At 37.9% G+C, this 14,480-nt stretch overlaps 2 protein-coding genes across 20 annotated transcripts in view; one reads left to right on the top strand and one right to left on the bottom strand.

The window, feature by feature from the left end:
- AAGAB (alpha and gamma adaptin binding protein) overlaps positions 1-14,480 on the bottom strand; it is a 308,159-nt gene that overhangs the window by 176,902 nt on the left and 116,777 nt on the right. The window contains exon 5 of one of the 3 annotated variants that reach the window (XM_084979083.1): positions 10,547-10,737. The exons of the other annotated variants lie outside the window; for them this stretch is intronic. The gene's annotated coding sequence lies outside the window, so the exon portion shown is untranslated. The remainder of the gene's footprint in view (positions 1-10,546; positions 10,738-14,480) is intronic. 3 annotated transcript variants of the gene reach the window in all.
- IQCH (IQ motif containing H) overlaps positions 1-14,480 on the top strand; it is a 237,670-nt gene that overhangs the window by 113,716 nt on the left and 109,474 nt on the right. For all 17 annotated transcript variants that reach the window (XR_014817110.1, XM_084978737.1, XM_084978733.1 and 14 more), the window contains 2 exons: positions 4,316-4,399; positions 8,525-8,700. Coding sequence is in view for 16 of the 17 variants with exons in the window: in XM_084978737.1 (XP_084834863.1) it covers positions 4,316-4,399; positions 8,525-8,700 (260 nt within the window). In the remaining variant the exon portion in view is untranslated. The remainder of the gene's footprint in view (positions 1-4,315; positions 4,400-8,524; positions 8,701-14,480) is intronic.

A 14,480-nucleotide genomic window follows, 5' to 3' on the forward strand; every position in this document is an offset into this window, starting at 1 on the left:
CTGATTTGACCCCTAGCTGGGAACTTCCACATGCAGTGGGTACAGCCCTAAAAAAAGACAAATTCTTTGAGGAGGATCTTCAGACACATTTCTTTGACTCATCTGACAGGGGATATCATAGTGTTCCTGCTCTGATGGAGCTTTCAGTCTGGCTGCAAGAGCTGGAGTTGGGCAGTGAAGAGGAAAGATTTACAACAAACAAGTGAACAGGCCAGCAAAAAACGTGTAATGACAAAATGAGAAAAGCGTGGTAAAGAGAGGGTACAAGAGAGTGATGGTGAGGGGAGGTTAAGAACCTACTTAGAAAAGGGTGGTCAGGGACATCTCTTAGAGATTAGGGACTATCGTCTACATGAGCTAGAAGAACAGTACTGTGCTAGCTCAAATACTCAAACAACTTATGCATGTAATAATAATTATTTCCCTACATTTCAATGAGGTTCCTTTTGAGAATTTAAGCCTGGCTCAGCTGAGGTTAGGAATGAAATAATAATAACACTCGTTACAACAGCACTTACTGAGTACTTAATTAGGAATATCATCCTCCCACCCCCATCTTTCAGTTGGACATGAAAGAGGAGCAGAATGTCTGGGGGATGGTACTGACCAGGAGTAAGCGAGGGTAGACAGTCATATTATTTTCTATTGCCCTCTGACCAGTTACCACAAGCCACAAGTTAGTGGCTTAAAACAATACAAATTTGTTATCTCACAGTAATAATTCTGTAGCTCAGAAGTAGGAAAAGGGCTAAAATCAAGATGTGGGTAGGGCTGCATTCTTTCTGGAGGCTCCAAGGGAGAATCTGTTGTCTCACCCTTTCTAGCCACCCACAATGGGATGAACAAGGAGAGCCCGTGACCCCCTTCTTCCTTTCTAAGCCAGCAGCATGGCACCTCTGTGCCTTTCTTCTGTAGTCACATCTGCTCTAACTCTACTCTTTGCCTCCTCTTTCTACTTTTAAGGACCTTTGTAATGACATTGGGTCTAGTCAGATAATCCAGGAAAGTCTCTCAATTTTTTTTTTTTTTTTTTTTTTTGTCTTTTTGCTATTTCTTTGGGCTGCTCCCGCGGCATATGGAGGTTCCCAGGCTAGGGTTCGAATCAGAGCTGTAGCCACCGGCCTATGCCAGAGCCACAGCAACGTGGGATCCAAGCCGCGTCTGCAACCTACACCACAGCTCACGGCAACGCCGGATCGTTAACCCACTGAGCAAGGGCAGGAGGGACTGAACCCGCAACCTCATGGTTTCTAGTTGGATACGTTAACCACTGCGCCACGACGGGAACTCCAAGTCTCTCAATTTTAAGACCAGCTGATTAGCAAACTTAATTCTATTTGCAGCTTTATTTTCCTTTTGCCACATAACCTGACATATTCACAGGTTCTAGAAATTAGAACATGGACATCTTTCTTCCTGACATTATTCTCCCTGCCACAACAATTGAAAATAAAAGTGGGAAAAGAGGCAAAGTTTCTTGGTCCCTTCTGGAGTTCTCTGATCATACTTGGAGAGTCTTTTCTCTTACTTGACATAACCACATTTGTCACAAGAGCTAAAGATGTAGATCTGAACTATATAATAATTTGTAGGTTTATGTGATCCTAGACAAGAGACAAGGCACTTAGCCTGTTTCCTTATTTATAACTAAAACTCTTCTAATGTTTCTAGTCTCACCTTTGAAGTATCCATGTCTTTGTAGATTATATTCCAAGTTGTCATATTTCATAAGGCCACAACATCCTTGTTGACAGTTTTCTGGTTACGTCATTATTGTATTTAACATATGCTGTCAGCATTGATGAGGTCTTTTCACCTAGGTGTCAGCCATATACTTTGTGGATATATAAAACACAAGAATAGAGTTCCCATTGTGGTGCAGCAGAAACGAATCCAACTAGGAACCATGAGGTTACAGGTTCGATCCCTGGCCTCGCTCAGTGGGTTAAGGATCCGGCATTGCTGTGAGCTGTAGTGTAGATCACAGATGCAGCTCAGATCCTACGTTGCTGTGGCTGTGGTGCAGACTGGCAGTTGTAGCTCCAACTGGACCCCTAGCCTGGGAACCTCCATATGCCGTGGGTGTGGCCTTAAAAAGAAAAGAAAAAGAAAAAGAAACGTAAGAATAAATCTGACTGTTGAAAAAAATTGACTCCTAACTTCTGCTCTGCTGATAGCAATGTGCCTGTGTTGTATTTTGCCCCTAGAATTTGTTGTTGTTATAAGCTTTGGAAGTACGCATTGTAACATTAAAATACCTTCTGTTTACAGAACACTTTACAGTTTACAAAATGTTTTCCTATCTATTACTTCATATGATCCTCTATAACAATATTCTGAGATTGTTAACATAAAGTTCTTTAAAAATGGGTGTATTTGTAGGGTTAACTGAGTGGTCAGTTTTCTCATAATCCTGCATACACACTTTTTATGCATCCTTGGTCAGTGGTAACAGAGGTACTAAGTAATTTGTTCGAAAACTGACCTCAAGTACTTTGATTGAAACACAGACTTACTCACATACTGCATATGCGGCAACAAAGTGATCAGACATCCTTTATATTTTAAATTGGACATCGTCTTAATGAGCTATCTTGAACTGCCTTTTATCTTTACTTTTGAAAGGAAATGCATCCATGGAATGCTCTCAGGCACTCTTCTTAATCATACTTTATTCTCTAGGTATTTCTTGCCTTCTTACAGTTTTGATGTATGTTATTCACAACATATCTTCCTAAACATTTATCTAAATGTAGATAAAATCATACATATGCAAAATCCCAAGAGTTAAAATATTGCAATCACACATCAAGATGGCATTGTTTGTAGCTGCCTATATTAACTTTTATATGTGGACTATTTCCCAAAATTATTTTAGAAATAATTTTTCAAATATAATTCAAACAACCCACTTGTCCCTCTGCCGCTTTAGTTCTTGGATTCATCTGCATAAAGCAAAAGGGAGACTTTTAGATGAATTGTAAACTCATTTAATTTCCAGACGTTGTCTGGTGTTTAAACACTAACATCAAAGCAAAGAGCCAATTATCAGAGTTCATTTGATCTGAAGCCCTGTTGCCTGAATTGCTATAGTTTTCCTTACGCTGAAAAGCAAATCTGTGTCACATCTCGAAGATGTAGTATTTAAAACCACTTTATTTATAGCACTTTAACTTGAAACATGTGTTTGGCCTCACTAACCACAAGGAGGCATTGAAGCATCTCTTCAAAATGTAAAAAGCAATTTTGTTTTTTTAAAAAAGTTGCACCAGTTGCTATATTTCATGTAAGCAATTATACCTGCTTGTGAGTACACATGCTTTTTAAGTTTGTGTTTTGATCCACTTTTTTTTTTTAACCCCCTGAAATATCAGCAGAAAGTACTGCTGCTACTGTTGCCATTGTGGAAGATTTTTGGACCATCAGTAATCCACATGTATTCTCCTTCTGCTGTTCCAGTGGACACAAAGGAGAATGGTGGGGCTTTTATTAGTACTGACAAAGTAACTGCATTAAACTTTATTGCCCTTTAAGGTTAAAAGTTCTTTTTTCTGTGTTAACAGAAGCATATCTCTTTAGTATTGAGAAATACTTATATACGTATTTCTGGAATTTCCGTTGTAGCTCAGAGGTAATGAACCCAACTAGTATCCATGAGGATGCAGGTTCGATTCCTGGCCTTGCTCAGTTGGTTAAGGATCTGGGGTGGCCGTGAGCTGTGGTGTAGGTCACAGACATGGCTCAGATCCTGCGTGGCTGTGACTGTGGCATAGGCTGGCAACTGAGCTCCAATTCAACTCCTAGCCTGGGAACTTCCATATGCCACATTTGTGGCCCTAAAAAGCAACAAACAAACAAACAAACAAAAAAAAAATACATATTCCCACAAAGGGATTTATCTGAAATCTGTGTGTCAGTTGATAATGATTCCAGGATATATCTTCAGAATGCCACATCAGAAGCATAAGTTAAAAAGCCAAAATAGTTTTTTTTAAAACCTGCTATTTTGAACATTTATGTTAAATGCCCAAAACTCTCCCCATTTTTCTATAATTCTGATCCCAGCAGCTTTACTGGTATTGAAAAATATGAACCTCTCTGTTGCAGAATATACTGCTTAGTACATTTTCCAGAATAATGCTTCATCCCCTGAGAAGCAAGGACCTCATTCTTTAGGTGTTAGACTGTTTCTGCAAGATGCTTCAGAGACCATTCTTTTCTGGAAAAGTGGACCTTGACACTGTAAAATCCTAATATGCCATTTTGCCACACTGACTTGCTCTTTCTGGGTTTTAACATCTGGTTTTCCTTTTAGGATATTCTCAGCCTGTGCGACAAAATATTGCCGACTTGAACACACTGCAGAACGTGCAGCTGGGGAGGCTGTGTGACATCTTAGGTACAGTAAATACTTTTACGCAAATGGCTCTCTGGAACATTTATCAGTGGATGTTGATTAAATGTTCACTATTCTGCCTTTTTTTTCTCTATAAGAAAAAAGCTTGGATTTCTAATCTACTTGCAGAGCAACTGAATGTTTTCTTTTAAAGAGCAGATTTATAGTGAAGTCAACTTGAACAAACAAATGACATTTTAACTAGTTTACTTGGGTAGGTTTTTAAATTCCCTTTGCTTCAGGTTTGGATAAGGATTTTTCTCCTATAGCCCCGATTCTTCATTTACCACATCTGGCAGTGAGGGAGGTCAACATTTTATATTTGTGCCAATATTGTGTCTATTGTATTATTTGAGGAATGAGTGGACAATATCAGAAAGTAAAGCTTTATGTTTTCATTATCAGAATAAGAGGGAAGTGAGGAAAGATTTTTAAAAGGAGCATTTATTTAAATATGCACCATCTAGTTATAAGAAAATAGAATAGGAGTGAATTCCTAGAAATACAGACCTTGAGTAATAGATGCATTTTTCTAAAAGTCAAGTTCTAAGACCAGTTTGGTCAGTTCTAAATCAGGCATTGACCAGAAGCAGGGAAAGAAAGATACAAGAATGTGATGACTTTGGTTGACACTGAGGTGACTCTTAAAGAATAAATGTTTCAAAGGAAAGCAGTAATATTCAATCAGTGTGGGAAGTCCTGGCCAAAAATTCAGGGTTAAACAAAAACTAAGCTTTTTTTAGTTACCAAATAAGAACTTCTTTGTTTTCTTAAAATATAATTGCTTTAGCCCTTATTTTTAAGCAAAACAAGAAAGAATATTAAATTATCAATGACCAACTTAGCTGGTTCCCTGGAATGACATACTTTACATGATTCATATATATTTCAGCATCATTATTATTTTATAAATGCCATTTGGTAGCAAAAAAAATACATCAGTACTAGAAATTTACAGTGTCCTAAAATAATAATAGTGTAATTGCTTTAATCTATTATCTAGGCACTAATATTGTTTTTCAGCCTTACAAAAATTTTTTAATGACTTAAGATTGATTTGTTAGTGCTGAGCTATTTCAACTAAAACCTGAGTGGGTGGAAACCACTGAAGTGCAACAAGAGGGTAGACTTTGCTTTAATTTATTTGATTAATTTTTTTCTTTGGCTTTTTATATACCCTTCTATATATAGTCCAAACCGCCACCAAAGATTTCTTTACAAAGGAGTCTCATTATTAGAGACTTGAAAGTATTAGGTTTCTCTTTTAAATAATTCAATAATTCAGTCAATGAATACCTGCAATGACAAATTTTGCTAATATGAACATTTCTACAAGATTATAAACCAAATGCCTTTTCTTGGTATGCTATCTTCCTGACATAACAAGGCAATCTTAAACCCTCTTTAAGAGAAGTAATAAAAGTTTAGAAATAAATTAGAAGACAGAAAAAGTACTTGCTTGGGAAGTAAAAACATGAAGAAACTAGGAAAATTACTAATAATTTTGTAGAATAAATGGTTATTTTTTATTCCATTAATTTCTAGTAAAGGGGGTTGATTTTCATGCTTATTTAGGGGAAACAAAGGTAATCTGATTATGTTGGTAAGACTTATTATTTGGATATTGGCTGTGAAGTCAAGGTATCAGTGGGAAACTCCAACGGCTAGTATTTTTAATTTCTAGATGAGTTAAACAAGAGAGTGATATTGACTATTGACTAGCAATCAAAGCAGTCTTCATCTTATTAATTCCTTTCCAAAATTACCTGTCAATTAATTTTGAACCATATTAATACCAGATATTAATGTTAGTGGTCTGTATTCCTTTGCCAAAAATGAACAGGAAATGTAAAATTAGCAACATGATTTGTTATCATTTGTAACCTAGAAATTCCTTACCAAGAAAAATTTAGTTTTCTTCTGCTATAGAGTCTTTATTAAGCTGTTTTTGTTGTTTGTTTTTGTGTCCTTTTTAATATTAAAAAATACTAGTTTGGTTTTTAAAACCACCAGTTTGGCAAGACACTAGTCTTTTTTTTGAAAACATAAGATTTGGGATAACTAATTTGATCATTCAGCAGTTGGTATTAATTACTTTACTACTCTCTTCACAATTTATTTTGATGCTCATGTGGCAATTTAATTTCAAAATTAAATAGGAGTCACTTAAATATTTACATGTATGGAGTACCTACTGGGCGCCACACTGGGCTAGTTCACATTGCTTTTAGCCACAAGATGCACTTCCCCAGAGGAGATTTCTACATGCCATGGATCTCACGAATTTTGCAATACTTTCCACTTCCTGAATCTCTCCATTCTCCCAGACCCCTTCGATCAATACACAAGTATTTATTGAGTGGCTCCTGCATATTCTACACTGTACCGGGGCATGGGGGATTATAGGAAAAGTATACAACCTGCCTTTAAAAAATTTGGAAAGACAAGATTAACAGATTCAGAACAACACAATGGAACAACAGAGGCCACTACTCCATCATGTTAAATCTTGAGGCACTGATTACAAGGAGCACAAGTGTGGAGGGCTGGGTGGAGAATCACCGTTGGCTGGCCTAGTCAGGGTAGGCTGTGGAGCAGATTGGTACATCTGTATTGTTTGCTGAGCACCTAATATGTGCCAGATACTGCACCAGGTGCTTTATATATACGCTTTTATTTCATACTCTCTGAATTATTGTGCCCCAGGTGACTTTATTCCCCATTTATACATGGAGAAACCAATGCCTACAAAGGTCAAATAATGTGCTCAGGCTCCCTAGACAGCTGAGGTAGAATTGAATTAGTCTATGCTTTGTACATTCTGCCAAACTGAACAGAGGAGTCTTAAAATCCCCTTTCAGCCCTACCTGACCAAGGAAACATTTCACAGTGCTCCTTTCTCTGATCTTCCCTGGGCACTTCATCTGCATGCTTCATTGTGTCTACCACCATCTACCATGTTTTATGGCTGTCTGTACATATAAAATGGTTGCTCCTCACAGACAGCATCTCACTTGCTTTGATTCCTGTATTTACTTTCATGTCTGGCTGAGTGCTTTGCCCCTACTGATCAGTCAGTTATTTTACGAATGAATGAGTGATTCCATTGGCTGCTGATTTCCTACCCATACTCCCTAAAATATTCTGCAGCCTGGAGTGGGTAATCTCATCTCACTCTTCCACTTGGATGGGATATTTAGTTAGGATTTCTTTCTATGCACATAATAAGAAGCACATCTTAAGAAGAACAGTTAAGATAGTGTTTCCTTTAAACCAAGAATCACTAGATGTTCTATTTAAGTAATATATTTCTCTTTGGGCATTGAGAAGGGAAAGAGTTGTTTTCTTGAAATAATCATTGCTATGGTCATAAACAGACCATTTATTTGGACAGAACGTCCCCTGAATTGGTCTTGCCAAGTCCAGGCAGAATAAGAGATTGCAATTTCATCAGCTTTCTAAAGTTAACAGCTCTGTTTTATAATTTACTGAAGTTAATGGGATAAAATTTTTAAACCAATATACAATTCCTATTGTTGTTAATGGGAGTTCTGGGGCTAAATCCCTAGCTATTATTTGAAAGTACATGTTCATGGTAACTCACAACCTTCCTTCTGAAAGACTCACTGTGTCTATTTTTAAATTTTTATTTATTCATTTATTTATTTATTTTAAGGGCCACACCCACAGCATACATGAGTTCCCAGGCTAGGGGTCAATAGCTTGGGAACTACGGCCACAGCAATGTCAGATCCAAGCCACATCTGCAACCTACACCACAGCTCAGGGCAACGCCAGATCCTTAACCCACTGATCAAGGCCAGGGATCGAACCTGCATCTTCATGGATACTAGTTGGGTTAAGAACCCACTGAGCCAAAACAGGAACTCCCATGTCTATTTTTTTTTTTTAATGGTGGTGTTATTTATCTTTTCTTTAGAGAAATGCAAAGTGCAAAAAAGTCCATTAAATTGCTAAGATCTGTACAAAACCAATCTAAATTAACTTCTTCAGTGTGGCATTTGGATATGCTCTTTATTGTAAACTGTGCAACATCAATCCAATGCCAAAGTTCATAATGTCATTTACCTTTACACCAGTAATTAACATTGTGCCTGTTGTTTTTAGATGCCAATGTGAGCGTCATCTACATCTGCTCCCATCAAATGAGTGATGAGTTACTACTGTATTACAATAAGATCCTGAGTCTACAGGCAGCTGTCAAATCAGGGAACCTTGAGAACAGAAGTGACCTGCAGGACAGGTTCAAAATTATCACCCCTGAAGCTATAAACATCTTCACTGTGAGTTTTGTCTTCTAATTACTACGGCTTCAGGGATGCAGTAAAATTAAATTGGAAATTTTATAACTTGCAACGCTCTGGTACACATCAGTGAAATATTATTGCAAGTTTAACAGCTTTACTGATTAGACTACTAGTTGGACTGCAGGAAATAAATATCCCAGTTTAACTTGCAGAGTTAGCTGAGCTACTGCTGCCCAGTTTCTCTGTAGCTAAAATCTAATTATAGTTATTAGGTTGTACCATCAAGTAGGTGAATTTATAACATCTATGATTTCTTTTTCTTAATTTTATGTGGAATACACAGAGGCAGAGAAAGGCTGGGACTGCCCATGGTCACAGAGCTAGTTTGGGACAGAATCAAGCCCAAGGCCCCTGTTTTCTGATTTCCACACTGGTATTCTTTGTTATTCCACGGGTTTTTTTCCCCTCAGCGAAATTCAGTCTTATTTAACCACATCACATGGTTCATATTGAGTAAGGGCCAGTTTTTTTAAAACTTCTTTAAAAACTGAATTTTTAATGAATAGAGTGAAGTCCAGCTTGAATCTCATCCCTAAACAAGAACTTTTGGGAAATACATGGAACCATGAGAACAGCAATCTAGAATAAGGCAGTATAAGAGATGGTTTGAAATGAAGTTCTCTATATTCTAATAATTTAAACTTTCCTTGGTAAACAACCAACATTTTAATACCTAGTGACCTGTGCACTTTTGAGGAGACTTTTAATATCATCCAATAGTCTGAATTTGCTGAAAGAGAGCTCTCTTCATTCACAAGTGGGATTCACCAAAATCAACTCTCTATTGTCAGAGAAACTGATTGCATGGTTCCATGCAGGAAGTACCTATGTGTTGAGTTACTACCCATTAACACTTCAGATGCACCATGATTTGACCAATAAATAAATAAATAAATAAATCCTGCCAGGGCTGAGGTGGGTTGCTATGACATTTCTTTCTTTCTTTTTTTTTAATGATTTTTATTTTTTATACTATAGTTGATTTACAGTGTTCTGTCAATTTCTACTGTACAGCAAAGTGACCTAGTCACTAAGAATATATGTTTTCTTTTTCTCACATTAAACTCCATCATGTTCCATCAGAAGTGACTGGATATTTCTACTTTGCTGATATACTCAGTGAATTTTACTCTCGTCTATAAATATGAATATTGTATTTTTTCCTAACTGGATACCCCAATATTTCCATAAAAGCCCTCCACCTATCTCTGTTTCATTGGCTCCATTTGGCTGTGGAAGAGGAAGGCAAGGTTAGGGGCAGGAAAAGATAGAGGACAAATCATAACTACTTATAATCTCAGAAATTTTCCAATATCCTCCACCAGTGCAAGGATTGCTTTGGTGCTTCCTAGCTATTCTGTAGCCTCAATGTCAGAGTTACTGTGGCTACTGGGAAGCAGGGAAAGAAAAGAACTATAATTAGTGTGTGGTTAATTTCCTGATTTTCTCCAGCCAGAAACTGGAGCTAATACCTTGTAGGTGCTAATAAGCAGTTTCTGTATATCTGAGATACAAACATACATTGAAGAGGCATGAATGGGGAAGGGATACTAGGTTTGGGAAAAGGAAAGTGTTGTAAACAGCAAACAGTTATCAAATGTTTAGTATTCATTTTCTTGTTTGATAAATAGACTACAGCTGCAAGACAGAAAATATCAATCTCCTTCTATGGCTGAGGAAACCAATGCTTATTTCCTTGTCCCAAGTCACTGGTGGAGCCAAGACTATGAACTCAAATTTGTCTGACCCCAGAACACTATCATGAATTGGAATGACTATCTTGCTCCTATACGACCTTGTAGCCTTGAGCAAGCCTCTTTACCTCTCTGGTCCTCTGTTCATCATCTGTAAAACGAGGTGATTGAGTACATCATTTCGAAGTCCTTTCCAGCTCTGTGGTCTATTTCCTGGGAAATGTATCCTTATAGTCCACTCTTCAACTCCTATAAGAGCAGATTCGTAGTTGGCACTAACAGAGGCATCAAGTTACATTCGTAATGTAGGTTTGCATCTCTGGGAATAGAAATAAGCAGGGAATATTTTAAGTACTTAGTACTTCTCATTGTTTAAATTATTTGAGAAACTAATCACTCACAGGCAATCAATTTTCTAAAATACAGGAGGAGGAAATGGTTTGAAAGTGTGAGTTTAACTCTCACTTTCGAACCATTTCCCACTCATGTTTAGTTGTGGCTTTATTTCTTTTTAATGGGTTTGAGAGATTATATTAGTGCTGATGTTCATTCGAATGGATGGTTTTGAGGAGATTTTTTTAAGGTGTGCCAAAACTCTGTCTGTACATCTCTTTAAGTTACTGTACAATGTTTGAATTTGTAATGGTAAAAAATGCTGCTATAAAGTCATCATGTCTATTTTTGAACTTTTAATGTTTATGAAGATCCTAGATGACTACCTTTTGTCTGAGGTCAAACAAAATTAGTGATGCTAAATTAAATGTAGCTATAATGTTATGCAATTAGGAACATTTTAGGTTTTTTGTCATCTGGGTTAATCTACAGCCTGGATCTGATGATACTGATTTTCTCTAAATGGTCACACACAACCTGTGGTCAGTAGTATATATCACTCACCCACATTTGAAACTGTACTAAACACACATTGAACACAATACTATGGTACCATCTTGTCTGAAGAATAAGGCATGCTCACAGATGATATAACAGATTTGGGTAGAGTACTTGCCATAGAGAAACATCCCTAAAGGAGACAGACCCATCCTGGCTGGAAATGTGCTCAGAACTTTAACATGAGGGTTCTACTGCTGCATCCGCCATCCCCTCATCACTCTTCATAAAGCCATCGGACCTCACTACTCAATCTGTAAAATGGGAGAAATCCCGGCACTTATGGCATGAAAACTGTGCTAATACTGAGTTTGAATCTTGTCGCTGCTATTTACCAGCTTGTGTGATTATGGGCAAATCACCTGAGCCTCAGTTACCTCAACTCCAAAAGAGGAAATGTTAATTGGTACAGTGTTGTATGGATCAAATGAAAGGGTACACACCAAAATGCTGAGAACTTGAGAGAAGTGCCCCCTTTGAAACATTCTTCTAGGCACCCTGAAAAGCCCACCACAGCTGTTATGACTCAAGTCACCAGTTCTCCCAGACATACATTTTTCCACATTTCCTCATTGGAATCATGTGTAGGGAAAGGAAAAGAGTGAAATAAACAAGGGGGATAAGCAGTGATCAATCAGATGGTAAGCACAAACTTTTGCTGTCAGGTGCTGTCACCAGCCATTGTCTAATGGAATAGTGGATTGCCTAGAGTTACATTCTCAGAAGTGTGTTTTGAAAATGGATTTAAATTATGGTAGAAAAGACATATTGCATAGACGAAGGAACTTAGAACACTTGCGCTGAAGGAAGGGTTCAAAAGGGTAAATCATAAATCCTCTTCTCAGAGGAGCTTTGGGTTTTTTTGTCCTTTTTGGGCAGGGAGGTGGAATATACGTAACATAAATTTTGCCATGTAAGCAATTTTAAGTGTATAGTTCAGTGATGGTTGTTGTACAACCATCATATTACCCATCAAAACTTTTTTCAACATCTGAAGCAGAAGTTCTGTACCATTAAATAATATGTCCAGAAGAGCTTTGGTTCTTAAAGGGAACATTATTTCACAGCTGGGAGGACCCTAGACACTTCTAGTTCACTCCTCATTTGAATATGGAGAACTGAGACTCAGAAAGAGTTTTCTAAATCAATCCAAAAGTTACAAATTCAGACAGGACTGAAATCCAGAGGTTCTCCTCATCCTCAGTCTCTCTCTTATACTCAGCAGTTATACCCTCCAACAGTTTGCAAACTCATAGTCCCCAAAATAGTGGCTCAGAATTTCTCCACATTTTAAGAAAAAGGAACCCTCCTGTGCTGTTGGTGGGAATGTAAACTGGTACAGCCACTATGGAGAACAGTCTGGAGATACCTTAGAAATCTATACATAGAACTTCCATATGACCCCGCAATCCCACTCTTGGGCATCTATCCCAACAAAGCTCTACTTAAAAGAGGCACGTGCACCCGCATGTTCATTGCAGCACTATTCACAATAGCCAGGACATGGAAACAACCCAAATGTCCATCGACAGATGATTGGATTCGGAAGATGTGGTATATATACACAATGGAATACTACTCAGCCATAAAAAAGAATGACATAATGCCATTTGCAGCAACATGGATGGAACTAGAGAATCTCATACTGAGTGAAATGAGCCAGAAAGACAAAGACAAATACCATATGATATCACTTATAACTGGAATCTAATATCCAGCACAAATGAACATCTCCTCAGAAAAGAAAATCATGGACTTGGAGAAGAGACTTGTGGCTGCCTGATGGGAGGGGGAGGGAGTGGGAGGGATCGGGAGCTTGGGCTTATCAGACACAACTTAGAATAGATTTACAAGGAGATCCTGCTGAATAGCATTAAAAACTTTGTCTAGATACTCATGTTGCAACAGAAGAAAGGGTGGGGGAAAAAATGTAATTGTAATGTATACATGTAAGGATAACCTGACCCCCTTGCTGTACAGTGGGAAAATAAAAAAAAAATTATTTAAAAAAAAAAGAATTTCTCCACATTTTAATGCCATGCTGAATAGGTAATTTTGACCTAAATTGGGGGTAATTTTGACCTAAATTGGGGGACTAGGTGCCAATCTACAAAATCCCTTGAACTCTCTTCAGACTCTCACATCTTACATTATATTATTTGCATGAGTTGTTTTGTTTTTTGGCCCCACTTGCAGCACATGGAAGTTCCAAGTCAGGGATCAAACCTGAGCTGCAGCTGCAACCTATGCCACAGCTGCAGCAACTCTGGATCCTTAACCTGCTGTGCTGAACCAGGGAGCAAACTGGCACAGCTGCAGAGACAACAACAGATCTTTAACCCACTGCACCACAGTGGGAAGACTGTGCATGATATTTTAATGACTTTATATTAATAGTTTTCTTTGTAAAAATAATTACTAGTATTTATTGAATATCAACTCAATACCATGCATTATAATAGGTGTTATACATACATGATCTAATTTTATTCTTACAGCCAACCCATCAAATAGGTAAGACAGAGACACTTAGGTTCAAGGAGTCTAAGTCATTTGCCCAAGTTCAGGTTGCTCATGAGGGATAGAGCTGGATTCAAAGCCAGAACCACTTGACTCCTTAGCCTCAGCACTTTCTCGTGTGCCATGATGCCCTCTTCTCCAGAGGAAATGACACAATCTTGAGTTCTGATAATCTGTCGTGGGCCATGTCTACCCTTACCAGATAAAATCCTACCCGTCCTTCAGAACTCACTTCAACCCAACCTCTTTCATAACAATGATAAGAGCTCACATTCATTAAGTGATTATATCCAAGGCACTATTTAAGTACTTCTTGTTGTCATCTCACTTAATCCTCATAGCATCCCTTTGAGAGGGTACTATCATTATACTCATTTTACAGATGAGGAAACTGAGGCCCAAGGAGGATGAGTAATTTGCCTTTTCAGCTTCCCCCACTAGCATGTGGCCTCTGCCTCCCTCTTCCATGCCTCCAAGGCACTCTGTAGCTCTTTATGGCCCTTCTCAGCCTTATATTAGTTATGCATTAATTGTACTCATCTGTGTCCCCACTCCTTGAGCACTGAGACATGCTTGTATTAGTTTTACTCTGTGCTGACCATCTGGCTCCATCTTCTGCCTCTATTAGACATGCTGAAATTATTTAATTGA

The sequence above is a fragment of the Sus scrofa genome, chromosome 1 (assembly GCF_054392235.1).
Source record: "Sus scrofa isolate SSC_HxYL_T2T_F1_AM1 chromosome 1, Sscrofa_HxYL_maternal_Yorkshire_Landrace_v2.0, whole genome shotgun sequence".
Classification (NCBI taxonomy): Eukaryota; Metazoa; Chordata; class Mammalia; order Artiodactyla; family Suidae; genus Sus; species Sus scrofa.